The 20076-nt window shown below is 34.7% G+C and overlaps 1 protein-coding gene across 7 annotated transcripts in view; it reads left to right on the top strand.

Annotated features, from left to right (window-relative positions):
• TCF12 (transcription factor 12) overlaps positions 1 to 20076 on the top strand; it is a 375623-nt gene that overhangs the window by 146711 nt on the left and 208836 nt on the right. For 6 of the 7 annotated variants that reach the window (XM_045899994.3, XM_045899996.3, XM_045899993.3 and 3 more), the window contains exon 4: positions 9938 to 10011. In XM_045899994.3, the coding sequence (XP_045755950.1) occupies positions 9938 to 10011 (74 nt within the window). Of the gene's footprint in view, positions 1 to 9937; positions 10012 to 17735; positions 17798 to 20076 lie in introns of all 7 variants that reach the window. The other variant, XM_045899997.3, reaches the window with a different exon arrangement.

Below are 20076 nucleotides of genomic sequence, written 5' to 3'. Positions count from 1 at the left end.
TTGGCCATTATTTTTTTTAACATTTTTTTCCTGTTCTCTTTGTTCTGTCATTATGCCTATGTTAGACTTTTTAACATCTTCCCTTAGGTTGTTTTTTTTTTTTTAAGATTTTATTTATTTATTTGAGAGAGAGAGAGAGCACATGAGAGGGGGGAGGGTCAGAGGGAGAAGCAGACTCCCTGCCGAGCAGGGAGCCTGATGCGGGACTCGATCCCAGGACTCCAGGATCATGACCTGAGCCGAAGGCAGTCGCTTAACCAACTGAGCCACCCAGGCACCCCTTCCCTTAGGTTTCTTAAGGGCCTGTTTATTTTTCTTTTAATATTTTTTCTTTTTATCAAATTGAATTATTTCTATTGAGTGGTTATCAAATTTACTCACTCCTCTGTCGTCACCACCATTCTTCCCTTGAGCCCATTTAGAAATTTACTTTTTAAGATTTTTGATATTTTAACTTTTATTTCTAAGGGCTTACATCTGTTATCTTTTGTTTTCTTTACCCTGTTAGATTTTCAGTCTTTTCCTTTATTATGAGCATATGTCTTTACCTCATTAAGCATAGTTATAGTATCTGCTTTAATGTCCTTTTCTGAAAATCTCAGTATCTGGGTCATCTGAGGTTGGTCTCCCTTGATTATCTTTTCATTTGAGATTGGGTCACATTTCATTATCAAGGAATTTGGGATTGTATTATGGGTATTTGTGAATGTTACTTGTGTGGAAAGTTTGTTTTCTTTCATGTTCCTCCAAAGAGTTTGGATTTCTTTGTTCTGTTGAGCCATTAATTGGATTTAGAATTAAAGTACAAACTCTGTGTTGCTTGAGGTTGGCACCTGCTCAAATCTCAATTTGATTTTTTTAGCCTCAGATACATACTGCCTTGGCCTGCCCTGTGAATATGTGCTTCAGGGTTCTGCCAAGATTGGCGCAGAGATATACCAAAAATTTGGGACTCCTCTTTTCTACATCTCTTCTTTTTGGGATTCTGTCATTACTTTGTGATGACTATGGCTGTCTTGGCTCTGTCCTCTTTCTCAAGCTAGAAAGACACTTAGTTATTGAAACTTTAGTTCCTACATGCTGTGGCTACTGCTTATGTGCAGGATAAAACTTTAAGAATGAGAAACTCACCTATTCTGATTCCTAAAAACTATTAAAAAGAGAAAGTCACTCATTCTAGTCATTTCTTTCAAGTTTATGTTATCATCTAACATCAGCCTGGTTTTGTTCACTCTCCAGAGCCTCTAAGTATTTGTTTTATGTTTGTATTTTTCCCAGAATTTATAAAAGCTATCTGCGGGAGCTTACTGCATTGTTTTGGAAGCTTGTTACTAGGTCACTTTTGAGGTTTCCTCCAACATATTTGCCATTTGCTTTCAAAAATAATACTTTGTTTAAAAAAGTATTTTTTTTTATTTTACTAATTCTTGATCTACTTAGATTGCTAGACATAACTTTTCTATTTTGGATCTCTTCTTTTTACCATATCTGTAGTTACTGAGTTATTAGCCAGTTATATGAATGCCCTAATTTTTTATGTTTTTAATCATTCAGTAAACATTTGAAGGCAGAATACCACATTTTTGCTAGGTACCAGAACAACATAGAGATGAGCAAGGTATGCTCCCTGCTATTAAGTTTTATTGGTAGAATGTAAATAAAAACAACCAACAGTGCTTAAGACAGTGTTTAAGACAGAGTAAGTGCAAATAAACTTCTCAAGAAGTGTGATTAATTTAGACTTAGTTGATGAAGAACACTTCTCAGAGGAGGGGGCATTTGATCTTAGGCTGAATCAAAATTAGAAATTTAATAGGTTGGGGGTTAGATGAAGGTGGATATTCTGGGGCTAGGGAACAATAGGGGTAGTATATGAATTTGGTACGTTTGGGGAGTGATTAATACCCTGATGAGGTTGGGGGCATTGAGTTTTTGAAGGGATATACGAAGTACTGAAGCTGAAAAGGCAGATCAAGGCCACCTTGAAGAATGCTGCACTCAGGAGTGTGAATGTTATTCCTGAAGCAGCAGAGGATCACATTTGTGGAATGAATGGATGTGATCCAACTTGTGTTTATGGCAAGATAAGTGTGCTGCCAACGTTAACTGTGGATTAAAATGGGAACATAAAAGATGAACAAGCAATACCTGAACCAGGGCGCTGTATACGTGAAGAGAACAAGTGTGATAGTTGAAATATTGATGAGGTAGAAATTCATGCGAAGAGTGACTGGTTAAGGAAATACAAAAGAAGGGTGTGAATCAAGGGATTCATTACATTTCTTTTTTTTTTTTTTTTTAAGATTATTTATTTATTTATTTATTTGACAGAGAGAGACACAGCGAGAGAGGGAACACAAGTAGGGGGAGTGGGAGAGGGAGAAGCACGCTTCCCCCCGAGCAGGGAGCCCGATGCGGGGCTCGAACCCAGGACCCTGGGATCATGACCTGAGCCGAAGGCAGACGCTTAACCGACTGAGCCACCCAGGCACCCCGATTCATTACATTTCTAACCACATTTGTAAATATCCCAACATCATGCTGAGTATATGAATCTTCTTGGAACATTTTTGATTTAAAATTCCTCTTATAGGAGTGTACTATAGGCTGCACTATAATGAATACAAAGTGATTTTTCTTAGAACATGTGATGAGGTCATTTCACAGTTAATGGTATTTAAGGTCTGTGTTGGTTTAGCTACCAAGCCTAGTGAGGATTTAAGTTTCTTTAAAAGTTAATAATTTTTGCTCTTCAGGAGTAGTTAGTTGTCTGGCATAGTCATTTGCAGTCTCACTGCTTCTCACAGAATTTTCAAAAAAGTATAGTTATTTAGAATATTGGTTTTGATTATTGTCTAAAAAAGGAATGATAAGCTAACAAATAGGGAACCAGTTTCAGCTTCACTTTTATTAAACTGATTTTGTTTCCATTTTATACATTCATTCTTCCGTAAGTATTTATTAGTACCTACTTGTGTCATGCACTCTTCTAGGTACTAAATATTTAACAGTGAACAAAATAGATTGCATCTTATTTTCATGGATTTTTTAATCTGTTGGGAAAAGGCAGATAACAAACACCCTTCTGTAAGATGACATTTGAACAGAGACTTAAGGAAATTAAGGGAAAGACCATTCATATATCTGGGTGGGGAGCATTTTATGAAGAGGAAAGAGCAAATGGAAAGGCCCCAAGAAGGGGGCCTGTTTGGTGTATTTGAGCAAAAACAGGGGACCGTGTTGTTGAAATAGATTGATTCAAGAGGAGGAATAGTAGGAGATAATGTCAGAGAGGTGGCAGGCAGACCCTGTAAAACATTGTAGACCAATTTAATTCTGAATGAGCTGGGAAGCCTATGGTAGATTTTGAGCATACGATTGACATGATTGTTTTTAAAAGGTCATTCTAGTTGCTATGTAAAGAATACAGACTGTAGAAGGACTAGAAGAAGGGGGGACGCTTTAGGAGGCTATTACATTAATATGTAATATTAAATACATATTAATATTACATTGTTAATATATTTGCATAATCAATATTTACATAATATTAATATTGTGTAATATTATGTAAATTTGGACTTGGACTAAGATGATCATGTTAAAAATAGTGAGTCACAGATTTTGGAAATGTATAAAGTCAATCTAATGGGATTGTACCATTAAGAGACTTTTTGCTCTGAGACTCTGATCAGAGTCCGAGAGAGGCAGCCAAGCCTGTTTTTAAGAGTTGACTGTCTCTAGTGCCTCTATGGAGTAAAACACCTGACAGTGTTGTTTAGATACAGGGCTTTGGTATTGATTTGGAGAAGGGGGTACAGCTATCCCCTGCTATCCAAAAGTTCACTTTATGCCACTTTGCTTTTACCAAAGACTTACATTTGTACCTGTTTTTGGTAACTGAAAGAAATCAGAAGAGGATTTTTGCTTTTACCAATGGTAATTGCTTCTTTGCTTTTTACCATTTCAAATTACAAAAGTCTTTCAATAGTACATTTCATAGGAATACTCTACTTTCAGATAGGGAAACAAGATCCCAGGTCATCAGATAGCTCCCAGTGTGGTACAATATATCTGCTTGCCCTCTGGAATTTAGTTTCAATCCCTGGCCATCAGGCAGTACCTATGTTTTGTAAAAAGGTGGACTTGCCATTTTCTTTGGATCCTCTGTGTAAATTACTGGAATGTCCTTAAAATTTTATCTTTACATGGTATTTATATAGAGTGATGTGGCTAATAACATTGCAAAATAACTCTGTTTGAAAGTTATTTTCAAAATCAGTCATTTTCTTGGAATTAGCCATGTGTTTACTAGTGTATTTTGGCACTAGAATATCCCTACTTATGAATTTTTGTTCTTAATACCGAATAGAATTTGTGTTTGAATTTTAAAAGGTGACCTGTGATTCATTTTACTCTTCTTACTGTTCTTATTTTCTTAAATGCTTTTAAAAAGAATTAGATTGTTTTCTTTGACTGTTCATTGTACAGTATCTCAATTGTTTATAGGTTTAAAAAAGCCTCTGTAATCACTGTTATATACTTCATATGAGGCACCATGTCTTAACTTCTCTTAAATTCACTTAGGATTTTAATATTATCATAGCTTTTTTATTTTATTTGTTTTAATTAATGTTTAGCATAACAACAAAGGATTTGCTATTATATTCTAATTGATCCCATTTCACAATGAAGTTCTGGAAAAACACATTGGTAGATTTATTTCACAAGTATATAAAATCATAGAATAAAAATGGTGGTGGAGTTTACTTGTATATTATTTTACAATTGATTGTAGTCTTGGAGTGTTATTTAAACAAATATCATTACTCCACAAATAAAATTGAGTAAAGAAACTATTGAAGAGAGACATTCATAGCTTTGGTTATCTGACATAGCCATCTCCAATCTGATTTATTTCATCAAATCATTTATTGAATCACCTTATAGCAGATGGCAGTCCTGCAAAGTATATTGTCTTTCCCTTATTTATAACAGTGTTGGGATTTGATATTTGTGAAGTACATTTTACTTGCTAGGATAAGAATCTTGATTTCATTGCTCCTAAAGGGGTGTGTGTGTGAGAGAGACAGAGAGACAGAGAGAGAGAGAAATTCCCTGTGCTCTTCCTTCCAACTTTATGTATGTGCCTTTTTCATAAGGATAGATACAAAGCAGAGTGGTTGTAGTGTCTTGTTTTTCTTACCAGTTTTAACTGCAGGGATATCCTAACCACTCTTCACTCCATTCTTTGTATTGTCCCCTTTCTTCCTTTTATTCCTTCTCTGCTCAATAGACTCCCCACTACTATCTGAAATATTTTCCCAATTCCAGACCTGTTTGTCACTTTACGCTAGTCTCAGCCTCAGGTGGCAGAGTCATTGGTGACAGTGGCAAGTAGGAAAAGATGGAACTGGTCAGCAGCTTTTCTCCTCATTCACCCCTTTTACCTCCAGGCAGGTCTTCCCTGAGGCTCATCAAACCATGAGTAATGCTTTGTGTACATGAACTCTGTACTATTTTAGGCCCATGTGGGAGGAAAAAAAAGGTCTTTAGGGTATAGAAACATCATTCCCCTCCCCCACCAAAGTCTGTTTCCAGTTTTGCTAGTGGTTAAAAACCTAGAGAGGTCTATAGGGCTCTGTACTAGGAGAATAAAACAAGAGGTAGTAGCATAGAAGTTGTGAGGTAGTTTTATGGTTAACTCAAGAGAACACTTCTGGTGAAAAACTAGAGATGGTAGCAGCAGAGAGGAAGCTGGTAGACTAATATCTGAGCTCTTCATAGAAAAGAGAACACTGCCATATGTTAAACTTTACCAAGAAGTTTGCTTGCTTCTCCAAGAATTTTGCTCTGACACCTCAAAAACTCAAGTTTTTATCTCTTACTCCTTCTCCAGAGTCCTAGCCTCTTAAGGAACTGCCTGTGTATGTAGTGACTTATGATTTGTTTCTAGTTACTTTTCCTATTAAATGAGAAGGTAGCGAATTGTTTTGTTGAATTTACAAACCATTTTTGATGGTTTTTTGATGTAAGGTAAAAAAATTTAATGTTAGTTCTTTGCTGGAAAAATATTAAAAGTAGTATGTACACCTTTTGAAACTGGGCCTGTGGAATCAAATATATATTGGACTGTATTTAATTGGTTCCATATAAAAAAGCAGGTACTTAAGAGAATCTGTATATAAAATATTAAAAAAGATAAATATAAATATTAAATATTTAATTTAGTAAAAAAATACTAAAAAAGGAAAAGGTCATTTTAATCTCTATATTAAATTATTGATTAACCCTTTTAATCTTGTTGAATAGAAATAGAATAATTTATTAAAAAGTTAAACAAGACTCAAAGTGTTTCTACCACTCAGTGATTGTTAAACTTTCTCTTACATCTATCATTTTAATCTATCATTCGAGGAACTAGCTTCTCTAAAAATTGTTGACATTGGAATTCATAGACTAGAAATGGGGAGGAAAGAAAATACATGGCAGTGATGGTACAGATGTATCTTAATAGAAATGTTTTCTCCCCAATCACTGTATTGCAACTATATTGTATTTTCTTGTTGATAAATAGTTCTTTAGATTTTGATCAATTTGTATAAATTTTGGTCAGTTTGTACAATTCTGTATTAAGTTTATTTTCTGTGTGTGATTTCTTTTTTTCTGCTTACCTTGGTCTTATGGCTGAAGCTTTGGAAAGTTTATTATTCCTGTCATATTTCTGTTTGTAGAGCCATTGTCTTCAGCAGAAAGGAGTCATTGATGCTGAAAGATGACTCTTGCCTTTGTCAGTGCCAGCCACGACCTTCTCAGAGTCTGGATATGTTAACAATAAAACTATAGAGCTCTGAGTTTCAAACCTAGCCAGATCCTTGTTAGTCTGTAGCATCCTTTGAACCCCCCCTGCCATGTCCAGTATCATTTATAGGTCATACTCTTTAGCTGTTGGCTTAATTAATTATCATCTCACTTAATTCATTAAATCTTTGCTTTTCTTTTACACTGTGGGAGTAATTAGTGTCACGTGATGAAAATTGTAATTGATGAAAATTCTGTGTTTTCACAGAATTTTATATATCTTTAAAAAATCTTGTCTGTGATGTTTTCTGGGGCAGGCACTCATCTTTTTTGTATTATCTTTTACAGATGTATGTAAATAACACATAGGCCTCATATTTGTTTCTCATTTGATATAAGACAGTTCAGAGTCATAAACTGTGGTCTGATTATTTTCATTAGGATATGATCATCAAAATAAGTTCCTATTCTGTTGAATGAATACTTTCATTGAAAGTATGATTACCTTCCTCCCCCCAGCCCCACCATTCTACTTTTTGCCTCCGTGGATTTGACTACTCTAGGCACCTGATATAAATGGAATTGTACAGTATTTGTCCTTTTTGTGACTGGTTTATTTCACTTAACATAATGTCTTCAAGTGCATCTAGTTGTCGCATGTGTAAGAATTTCCTTCATTTTTTTTTTTAAAGATTTTATTTATTTGAGAGAGAGAGAGCATGAGAGGGGGAAGGGTCAGAGGGAGAAGCAGACTCCCCGCTGAGCAGGGAGCCCGATGCGGGACTCAATCCTGGGACTCCAGGATCATGATCTGAGCCAAAGGCAGTCGTTTAACCAACTAAGCCACACCCAGGTGCCCAGAAGTTCCTTCATTTTTAAGGCTCAATAGTATTGCATTTTATGTATATGTCACATTTTATATGTCCATTCATCTGCCAATGGATACTTGACTTGCTTCCACCTTTTGGCTATTGTAAATAATGCAATAGAATAGGGGTGTACAAATATTTGAGACTCTGCCTTCTGTAGTCAATTTACGTTTGTATTTTACTTTGGCTATGTAGTATAAAAAAATCTTAACTTATATAGAAAAACAGTTGCAAATGGTGGAAAGTATGATTTAAAAAAGTAAAATTATTTCATAAAATTATTTGCAGTTTCATCAGTAGTTTTTAATTACCGGATTTTGTGGGTTAATAGCCTTTTCTTGGATTGGGCCTCATAGGAATTCTGACTGCTATTCTACGGTGTTGATTACAAAGAAAATGCTTGGAATATAGCCCACAGGTACCTAGTGATACTGGAGAGATGGCTACAAAGTATATTTTTAGCGATATTTCCCAAACTTATAGAATCTTTCCTAAATCTAGAATTTTAGTAAGAATTATCTAAGCATGAACAAAACATTGTATATTTGTGATCTCTCTGTGTTTTCAAAGCTTCTGGTTCGATTGAAAATGTGCCTGGAGTGTTTTCTGTAGTAGGTACCCATCTTTGTACTACAGTGTTTTTAAAAACGTTTTAAAATATACGTTAATCACTTAATATAGAAAGTACAGGTTCATAAAAAGAATAAATTAAGGACCTACCAACTAATGATTTAGTGATTAGTAAGTTCTACTTTGGAAATTGACTCCTCTTTTCCTGTTTGTCACCTGCCCCCTCAGTTGGCAGTCCTGTCCTTGTGAAAGAGATTTGAGAATCGTGGCTGGTTCCTGGAGAATTTGTGGTATTTAACTCACTACAGACCATGTTCTCATCTAAATCACAGAGGACTTCAAGGAAGTTTTGTATTTTTATTTTTTTAAGAAAAAGAGGTTCTAAACTTAGCAGAATGTTGTCTTTGTAACATCTAGAGTTTTCTCATGAAAGAATGAAAAAAATCAACTCTTTGTGTTTCATCATAGAAAACTTGGAAAGGGTTTGGGAAAAAATACCCTGTTAGGGTCAAGGATAAAAAAGACTTGTCCTCAAGACAGTAAAGGAAGAGATACCTGGATTGAGAGGTCTTCAGCTCTTTCAACTTTTCTAGGGACTGACTGGAAGGTGAAAATAATGGAGCCAAAGCTTCAGAGGGTACATTAAGGAGCACAATAAATTGATTTTTTTGTTAATCCTTTTTTACTTTGAGTTATCCTTTGCAATTTTCAGAAGAGTAGATCTACTCATTTAGAATCAGATTTTAGAGGAGGTTTTACTAGGATAAGTTGTCACATCATTTTTATTAGTTTTAATGTAACTAACATTGATTTGATATGATTTGGTATAGTTTGATTTACTTTGATATCTCCAGTTAAGAATATCTAGTCAATGTTATATTAGAAACCAGTTTTATTAACTTGAACAGTTGTCCAAATTGCTTTATTCTCTTTTTTTTTTTTTTAGAGAAGGGGAGGGGCAGAGGGCGAGAATCTTAAGCAGGCTCCATGCCCAGTGCAGAGCCCAGTGTGGGGCTTGATCTCACAACCCTGAGATCATGACCCGAGCTGAAATCAAGAGTCAGACGCTTAACCAACTGAGCCACCTAGGCTCCCCAACTTGCTTCATTTTCTAAGGCTTATCCATAAGAACTAAATTCTTCGTATTTTCATGTAGACAGGACTAAACTATAGAAGTTTGGGGGTTTCATCTACTCTTAGCAGTGGAGGGGCGCCTGGGTAGCTCAGTCGTTAAGCCTTTGGCTCAGGTCATGATCCCAGGGTCCGATTGAGCCCCACATCGGGCTCCTTGCTCAGTGAGAAGCCTGCTTCTCCCTCTCCCACTCCCCCTGCTTGTGTTCCCTCTCTTGCTGTGTCTCTCTCTGTCAAAAAAATAAATAAAATCTTTAAAAAAATTAAAAATAAAAAAAGAAGTAGCAGTGGATGAGGAGACCTAGATTATGCCCTATTTTAAAGTCTCCAAAGACGTTTTGGTTCTGAAATTCTGCACTGTATAAAGGACGTTGTATGGAGCAGTGATGAAGACTTTCTGAGGTAACTTACTTTCTTCGGGTTTCTGAGAGAAGAATTGATACACAGCTAGTTCCATACAAATGCAAATACTACTTGCTGAATTGTACTCTCTGCTGTACTGTGTGAAAACAAATCCATCATAGTAGCCTTTTGGATTTATATCTTTCACTTTCTTCTCTCCTTAGGTATGGATGAACGAGGAGGCACAACATCTTGGGGAACAAGTGGTCAACCAAGCCCCTCTTATGACTCATCTAGAGTAAGTTCGTTCATCAACCCTTGATTAAAACTATAATTTGGCAGAATAAATAAGGTTTTTCATATATGAGCTCTGTATCTTAAGAGAAATAAAGATTAACATATTTACATGGGAATACCATAGAATATGCACTACCCTCATGGTAGATTTAATTTTTTTTTATATTTTAATTTACTGTCATACTTTGAGAGTTTATCTCTTAAAATGAAAGAAATGTTCTTGGTGTTATTTCTACACCTAGATTACCTGCAGTACTCATTACTAAAGTTAGAAGAGTTTGGAATGCCTCACTAACTATTCTCTCCATACATAGCCATTTTTCTTTGTGTATTGTTTTCTTCAAGTACTACCTTTGAGAGATGGCACTGACTTTCCAAATATCAGTTTCCAGTCTTCCCTCCTCCGTTCTTGTTCCAGTAGTCATCAGCTGTTTATATCAGGGACTCTATAGCCCTGTCTCTTGGAAGCATATCAAAACAGACATAACAGATGACCTTTCTTGGTTGGCAGTTAAGAGAAAATAGGACCAAGCTAACATTTTATACTTGGAAAGGTCGAAAGGTTAAAGCCTTTTTTAAGCAATAAACAAACGAACAAAAAATCCCCCCAAACTTTAAAATAATGAGACTGAAATACTAAAAATTAGACCAAAGAATTGTCAGTAAAATTAAACTCTGTTCCTGGACTCCACAGTAAATTGGTGAGGTTAAGGGATAACTTTTCAAAAATGTTATACTTTGCATGAACAGTGAATTGTTTACTTCTCTTAGAATTAACCAGTAGAAGATGGACAAGCATAAAATTTATGGACACTTAATCCTAGAAGCAAATTGGCATAAGTGGAAGGAAGCAATATGTGATTGGAGTTCATAGTCTTCATATGGGTTATGCTGTTTTGCATTGAAAAATGCTGAGTTAAAATATGTGGTTTGTTATTAGATTTGGCTATAGCCTATGTTTAATTTATTTTAAATACTTTGGGAAGAAATAGAATAGTCATATAGAATCGAAAAACATATATAGAGAGACAATTAAACCTGGTTTTTAGTGTTTTCCTTTTGGGACTCAGTGCTGAGAAAGCTGGGTAAAATCTTGGACACCTTATTTTATCTTGGGGATAAAGATTTTATCTTTGGTTGATGTCCAAATTTCCTTCCTTTAAAAGTTTTTGATTCTTTAAATAATATTGTGAATAGGAAAGGTAGGTTTCCTGTTTTGATTGTGAAATATGAGTCTTATATAGTGGAGAACAAAATACTATTTATTAAAATTGGATTATTTTCTTTCAAAGTCTTGAGTTACTGTGTGATAACATATTATTTCTTAAAATGCATTAAATGATGCCTTTGTACCTTATGTTTATTTTCCTTTCAAACTTCAGTTTTTTTTTTCACTTGAGTGCTAAATAGGATTCTAGGAGAAGAGAACATAATAGTATATCCAAACATTTACATATTTCATGATTGTGAAATTAAGTTTGCCTCTAGAGATGGACTTCAAAGCAAATCTTCCTTTTCTTTTTTGCTTTTTGATCTGTAGGTGAATATGAAATGCTGTTTTTTACTCAATTTTTTTGAGTGTATATTGTGTATAGTGAAAAGTTAAATTGATTTTATAGTAAACTAGTTTTCTGTTTAAAAATCCAGATTAATCTTTAGCTATTCCTAGTCTACCATACAACTATATATATATTTTTTTTTCTTACCTGTCTACTGAGAAATCAGATAGAGTAGTGATTTAATGTTACCCTTTATTTTATTCTCACTGAAATCCACTCTTCCACTCACTTTGCTTCTTGATTTTGGTTTAGTTGTCTAGTTAAGAAGTTATGTTTTATTTGTAATTTCAAGCAATTTAATTCCCTGAACTCTTCTCACCAGGGAAAGACAGTTACGGTTATCTTTGAAGCTGCCCTCAACACTGCTGTATAGGAAGTTTATCAACTTTTTGAGTTTATCATTAAACATCTACTAAGTTGACCATTTTTTTCATAATCATAAGTATAGATGGATGTAATTTTGTTAATAAGAATCTTGGTTTACCAAAGTATTTATTCTACTGAGTATCATAGTATGTTGAGTTTTTTAAATTCAGGAGAAATACTGATATTGGCTATAAACCAATTTTGACACATTGTAAAAGTCAATGTAAATTTTAATGAAATTGCAGGTACTTTTATAGAAATTATGTCAGTGAAATTTATTTAGACTTTTCCAGTATAAATAATACATTTCCATCACAGCAAGTTGTATCATTTAAAATTTTTTTTGGTTTTACATTCCTGATAGATTTTTTTATTTTACTTTTTGTAAAGTTTGAAAATACTTAATAGGCTACAATAAAAAGTATGTAAATCAACAGAATGAGTAGTTTGGTGGGGTTATACAGCATATGCTTTTAGTTTAGTTGGGCTCAGCTGAGTTGCTGTTCTCCCTCCCTGCCCCGCTCTAAAACTATAAGGGAGGGGAAAAAATCCTTTTTTTCCATTACTGTAAAATCTTATTTGGCACATGAACTCTATTAATACTCCTCTATTAATGTAGTAAAACTGCATTTTACTGTAAAAGATTGGCTTCACCAAATCATGTAGGTTGAACTTAATATCTATTTAACAGCTTTTTAAGGGGAAATTTTTGCTTTGTATACTTTTTGCCTAATAGGTACTGACTTTAAATCTAACAAAGATAGCATTCTGCTCTAGTAACCTTGATATGTAAGTGAGCTCTACCAGAGTTGTATGGTTAAGAGGCCACAAAGTTCTCATCAGGGTAATTAGTCTTATACATGTTCTCTCAGAAGTAGGAAAAGTCACTCCAGCAGAGCTCCTGACTGCCCTGTTTTTCCCAAATGCACAAGAAAAGTAGCCTTAGAGTATATAGGTGATTCGTTGAATTTCTGGTTATCAGAACTATCCATAGCACATCATTCAAGAAAGAATTTTTGTTAGGCAGACACAGAAATAAATGCTGTACCTAATAGTGGTTATAGAAGAATTGGTAGAATGGTCAGCATTCTTACGAAATGTGGATGAGACAACATGTTTTAGACACTCATAAGAAAGTAAGAGCATTTGTCACATGTACGTCAAACCTCTCCACCTTTGTTAGAGTCCTGGTTTCTGCACTGTTGACCTACTGCCTACCTGTGCAGAATAACACACACAAATGAACAGAAAAAAGCATCATCATGATGTGAATAACACTTTTATTTTCAGAAATATGTGAAAAGTGGTGTTTGAGGTTAAAGCCCCAACGATTACATAGAGCAATTAAGATCTCAGATAGTTTAGATGTAAGCAAGAGTTATAGTTAATGAGTTTGTTCCCTCTTTCCCTTAGTTTTTATCCTTTCCTGCAAACAAATGTTTTCTATATTTGACATTGCATCAGGCATAAAGGGCAGAGAATACCATGATTTTTGTTATTTACCACCGCATTAATGATTTATTCCAGTTCCAGATTTTTTTTCCCTCCTCTTTAGAAGACAGTGGTCAAGAGCACGGACTCTGGAGCCAGAGTGCCTGGGCATGAATGAATCCCATCTCTGCCATTTACTACCTGTATGATTCCGGACAAGTTACTTAAATCCACTGTCCCTCAGTTTACTCATCTGTGAAATGGGGATAATAATAACTTCTTTATAAGATTGTCATGAGGATTAAATGAATGTAAATCCATGCTTAAATGAGATAAATCTATGTAAAGTGCTTAGATCAGTGTCTGGTACATAGCGTTGTGTAAGTGTTGGCTTTAATCTTACGTATATCAGAATTTATTAACTAGATCTATATGGAACAATTAACCAAATTTAAATGAATGAATACATTTGCAGATGTGCTACATCCTAAGTGTAATGAATAAGAATTATTTGCTGATTCTGTCATGCTTAATATACTTCCTTTAGATTTGTAAAAGACATAGATAAAATCTATTTCCTTTCCCCTTCAGTTATCTGTTTCTTTCTTGGGAAAGCAGAAATCCTGTGATAAACCTAGATATAAAAGTTTTACTCTGTCTAGTACAAGGCTTTTTACATAATGGATGCTCTATACATGTTTGTGGAATATAATCAAATTGGGGAAGAATTGTTAGATTTACTAAATTAATTGTGTTTGGAGATGGAGAAGAATCAAAGTTGATTTATGATGAAGCTTGAAGTTCGAAGTCAATGGTGGTGATATTAATGGTAATAGGCTTCCTTTCTCCTATGCTTAGCATATTATTGTCCTGACTGATACTACTATGTAGTGAAGCATTTTATTTAAGATCACCAACTCTGGAGGATTGTACTTTGTGACCCTGGACAAGTTACTCAACCTCTTTGTGCCTCAGATTTCTCATCTGTAAAGTTATGATAATTTTACACATACTTTGTAGGGTTTGAGTAAAGATGAAATGTAATAATAGCTATAAAGTATTTCATTTCATTTACTGACACAATAAATGAAAGCTGCTATTACTATTATTACTATCATTATTATTATTATCTCCAAATATCTAATATTTCAAATTTCATTTTCATGGTCATATTTCCTGATATACAGATTCCATTCCTGAAATGTTGTGTGATCATTTTAGTTCATGGAAATTCCAAGGGACCACGTCATCTTGGTTTTCCTGCCCTCTTAGCTCTGCAGCCCAACCTAGGCCAAGCTCAAAGTACTGAAGTACTATTGGGATTTGCATCCTGGAATTGTGACAGGGCTCACAGAAAAGGGGAGAAGTCTTCCTCTTGACACTCTTTCCCTAAGATACAGAATTTTTCATTCCTCAGTTTAAAAAGTAAGAGATCAATGGTAGATAACCACTAATAGAAATTATATTTATAGGCACCAGCAGTGACCAGCAGTTGGCATTTTAATTGTGAGCATTTTTCAGGTTATATATAATCTATTGTAGTTATTTTGGGGGGAAAGAAGTAACATTCAATTACATGAGTTTGCTTATTTTTTCTAATTGCTAAATGTCTATCATGGTTTTCCTTTCTCTGTATAAAATACAGTTTGCAAAGTGAAACAGTCATGTCCATGTTGCTCTTCCTTTCCTCCCCATTTTGCAGTATCATAGAATTTCAAAACTAGAAAGTGTGATAGCTGTGTCCAGTCCTTTTATTTTATAGATCAGGAAACTAAGAGAGTTTGAGATTTGGCTAGGTTGAGATAGATACTGTTGATACAAAATACACATAAGATTTGGCTAGACAGTTTGTCTAGTTAATGACAGACTTTGGCCTAGATCTCAGATATTCCAAATTCTATACAGTTACTTTTTAACCCTCTTACCTTAGTATTTCCCAAGTCAAAGAAGAAGTGTCTTAAATTTTTTGCCATGTACTGAAGGAATGGGAGAAGAGAGGAGAAGGTTGAAGAGAAAAGAGGATCTGCAATTGATATTTCAAAAGAGGACACGGGACATGATATGATTTAAAAAAAAAAAAAGTTTGCTAGCCCACATAGTGTATCATGAGGCAGACAAGCATAGAATTTAAGAGCTTAAACATTGAATTCAAGTTGTGTGGGTTCTATTTCTGGCACTTCTACTTCCTAGCTGTATGACTCTGGGCAAATTATTTCTCTTTGCCTCAATTTTTTTTTCCTTTTCCTTTTCTCATTGCTAGAAGGGAGGTGGGTACTAATAATAACTACCTTAGTAAAGTTCCGGACTTAGGCCTATTAGTGGAGAAGGAAAACCAGTTATGTGGTGATGAGTTGGCTTTAAAATACTAGGTTTAGCGGCTGTATATGACTCAGTACAAAATAATTTCAGACTTTTAATCAAGAAATAAATAGTAGGTGTGTTTTGAGGGCTTTCATTTAATACATACTCTGACTTTCTGCTACCTGTTACAGTGAGGTAGCAGCGTAAGGGTTCATTTTATTTAAAAAGCACCAGCAGTGGTCATTTCTCTGGCCATTTGTCAGGAATACACATGGATGGCAGCCTGATAGACCACGTCAGGTAGAAAATGAATATGAGAGTACAAAGATTCAGGAATTGCTCTAGCCTTCTAATAAGACTCTTACTCAAAGCCATAGATTGGGTACTTCCTTTGGATAAGGGAAACAAAAATAAGTAAATATTCAACTAGAATAAACATACAGCTTTCAGATTATATGGAAACTAACCTGAGTCCATAAGGTCATCTGGTTGAGTTTAATGTTAACCTCTCTAGCTGCTCCTAGACTATTTCTGCCTGAAGTAGCTAAAGTGTTCTTTAATTCTGCTTAGTATTCTCTCCCTCCTTAGCAGGTATTCAGTATCTTTTCATTCATGTGGATGAGCTTGGCAAACAGCCACTCTGTAGTTTGGTGGATAGCAAGCTGGAGATGAGATAATAGAGCCTCATCTATGTGCTATCTGTACATAATACACAGAGGTCCTTCTGAGCCCAGGAAGGGTTATATTGGCAGAGTTTGGGGAGAGCCTGATGTGAGTTCATATACATTTGACAGTAGAGGCCTTGGGAATATGTAGGGGTAGAGAGAACCTGTAGTTTTCTTCTCCCAGGATAGCACAGTGGTATGAGAGCTACCTTTGTAAGTAAGGATGATAATGTTGTCTTTCTGCTTTTAAGGAACTTGTGCTTACTCTGGTTCCCCAGTTTTAAGATGCTGAAATTTGTAGGGACACTCAGTTTCTGCATCATTAAAAGTGAACAAAGTATATCTTAGAGTTCAGGAAATAATGGTTAGAAATACAAGTCATATTTAGCTAAATAGTTAAATAAATTATAAAACTTTAACTCTTAAGGCAGCAATGAAAAGCTATAATTATTAGGCAGCAAATAGTTGACTATCAAATTAATTTCACTGGTTACAGAAGATGGAGAGATTACTTTCGGTGATCAGGGAAGAGTGAAGAGGAAGTGTTTGAGTAAACTATTGTAGTACAGACAGTATTTGTATGAATGAGATTAAAAGGAAGACAACTTTCTGGAAATGTGGAATGATGGGACCACAAGTACAGAGACCTCAAAATCACAAAATTCAGTAAAGAATAAATGATCTTGCTATATAAGTAAATAGTGTGATAAGGCAGGTAACCCTTCAGCCTATCCTTTGGTGAGTAGAGAGTCACTTAAAAATACATTTTTATGCAGGGAATGACACAAAGGATTTTGTAAAGATCAATATATTGTGGTATGAGGGATGAATCCAAAGTGAAAGAGTGACAAGAAATAGGACGATCTGGTAAGACTTTACTACATAGGCCTACTTGCAATGAAATAAGACTTAGGATGATAGGGTCAAGATCACAAAATAATGGAAAGAGGAGCGATGTCTCAAAGGAAAAAAATACTGGCACATTTGGCAGCTGAGGAAGATATAAAATCATATATATTCACTCCCCCCACAGAATGACGACTCCTGAATTAAACCCCATGTGTTTTATTCAGGCTTTGACAAGGTAGCTGCAGTTGTGTGATGCAACTACCAAACTGTTTGATTTTGATAGTTTCCCTTATAAATGGGAAAATCTAGTTGTGTGAATAAAAAAATAAATTTTTACTCATTGTCCTACACTGATAGCATTGATGGGTAATAAAGTTTAGTGTTACTTTATCTTCTTTAGAGTAGATATTTTCTCTAGATTGTTTATTGTTTGCTATTGTTTTTATTTTCAAAGGGGAAAATGGTGTAGGTTTTATAGCTACTACAAGTTCAAATGCAATAATTAGAAAGGACACACAAATTTTGAAATAGTATTTTATGCCTCTTGATCTCAGGTACAAAACACGAGATGAAGCAGTTAAATAGCAAAGCGAGACAGGAGGGACAGAGAATTAAAGTAAGTGTTTTCTATATATTGCATCTATGTTCCCATTAATCTCTGTTTTGTTATGTAACTGCTCCTTCTGAATGTTCTGAACGTGAAGAAAAACTATGGGTGAGAAAAGGGTGTATTTTAAAGTTAGGTTTAAATAGACCCATGAGGGAAAATGTTGTTTGTTACTCTTCTTGTATTCAAAACAGCACCTGCCTATAACTTGTAATCTTAGTTCTTGGATAAGGAAAAAATTGGGTTAGGATGATGTAAGCTCCTTTAAATCTCTTGCTACCAGATATTTAAAATGAAAGAAATCACACAGCTATCAGGTTGTCTACTTTTCCATTTTAAGCTAGGCAGACCTTCTACTTTTTTCAGTTTAGCCATTCTTCCAGGGACAGTATCCATTCAGATACTGTCACATAGCTTTTGGAACCAAGCTTTATGTCAGTTTGTCACCTCACTGTAAGTTTCACCTAACTTTGCATGCCTGTCATTATAGCATCTTTATCAGGACTTATCTTTACAGTTCTCTTTTTTAAATCTTCTTATTGTTTAGTCTTTAAATTAACAAGTGAAAGTCAAAACATATTACTGTTTGAATATCTCTTATGTCCCTTTTGTAATTGTTGAGGTCTTATTTCTGGCAACTTTTTAATTATTTTCTATAGATTTACATATTTCTTATCCAAAAGAACAGAATGGAGGGTAGATTTGGGCTGAATACCTTTCTAGGTTCACTTAGCCTATTTTTATTAATAGCAATAATCATAACTAGCATTTGTTATAATATCATTTAAAACCTTTCACCTGTTCCCTATTTTACGCTTCACACCAGCTTATCAAGAAGCCATTTTTAAAATCCTGTCCATTTTAGAAGTGAGGAAATTGAGGTTCAGAGAAGATGGATAACTTAACAGATACTAAACATCCAAGACTAGTAGCCAGGCAGTATGACTCTAAGTTACTCTCCCCTTCTACCATATCACTTGCCAACATGTAAAAGAGACCCCAAAACTGTTGTTATTCCTCCTTTTCTAGGACTTTAAAGGCAGACACTCCAGAAGTTGTACGATGATGGCACTGTCATTATTTCTTATAAAAATATTATTTACATTTTATACTTAAAAAAATATAAGCCATAGAATAAATTAGATAAGTTTACATCCTGGTTTCACCACTATATTTGACCTTGGAAAAGATAAGATACTTAATTTCTGAGCCTCAGATTTCTCATCTGCAAAGAGATTTATCTCGTAACAAGTGTGTGAGAATTAATACAGGAAGCTTTATAAAGCACAATATCTGGAATTTATTAAGTAGGTTATAAGTGTTCTTCCTCTTACATCTAGTCTCATGAAAAATTACAGATCCATTTTGATACAGAAGTACGTAGGAATTTTACAAGTCTCAGATGCTCCTTAGAGAAGCCGCTGTTTTGAATTCCTGGAGTATGTCCTGAACAAGATGAGGGACCTGTTGCAGTTTTTAAATGACCAACAAGAGGTTCTGTAGGTCAAGAAAAGTAAATTGTTCGTAAAATTGAAACTATTGGAAAAGTTTATTCCATTATAGATCTTGGGATTTAGAGATTATTGGGGAAAAAATTGGACAACCCAGATTTTTATAAATATAGATTCTTACTAATCTACATTCTTATGACAGGCTGTTCCTTAAATTTGTTTGAAAGGATATCTACCCCACAGGGTAGTTATGAGATCTAAATGAGCTTATGTATGTCAAAGGCTTAGCATGAGCAATTAATTTTAGTTCCTTTTGTGATGTACTTTTGTCATATATTCTAACATTTGTATTTTGAAAATAACAAGCTTGGAGTGTTTTTCCTTCAGTGTATTGAACTGATACTTAATCCTTTGTCCTATCAAATGAAATAATTATTTTAATGTGGTTTTATATCAGAATGTGCTTCTTTTTGCATGGAGCAGCCCGCTTCTTGGTGTTTAATATAAGAAGTTATTTAGTGATTAACAAGAAAGTATCAACTGTCCTGTAAGCAAATATGGTCTCCATATTGGTGATACCATTACATCTCATTGGGTTTATAGTTTTCTGAGTTCTTGCTCTTTAAATATTATTCTTGACTTCCCACTAACCTTACCTTACTCTCTTAGGTCACTTTATACTCACTTTCTTCCCAGTTTAGAATTCTGTAGTCTTCTCTTGGGCTTGTACTCTTTGTAGGCTGTTCACATGGAATCCTTTTTTCTCTCAGTTCTTTCATTCATGCAACATTTATTGAGATTCCATAATTTTCTGGTCTTTGGAATAGTTAAGCAAAA

The sequence above is a fragment of the Mirounga angustirostris genome, unplaced genomic scaffold (assembly GCF_029215605.1).
Source record: "Mirounga angustirostris isolate CCGP_5_RB_7025 unplaced genomic scaffold, mMirAng1.0.hap1 SCAF_9, whole genome shotgun sequence".
NCBI lineage: Eukaryota > Metazoa > Chordata > Mammalia > Carnivora > Phocidae > Mirounga > Mirounga angustirostris.
The sequence above is the reverse complement of the archived record's forward strand: the minus strand, read 5'-3'. Positions and strand labels throughout refer to the sequence as shown.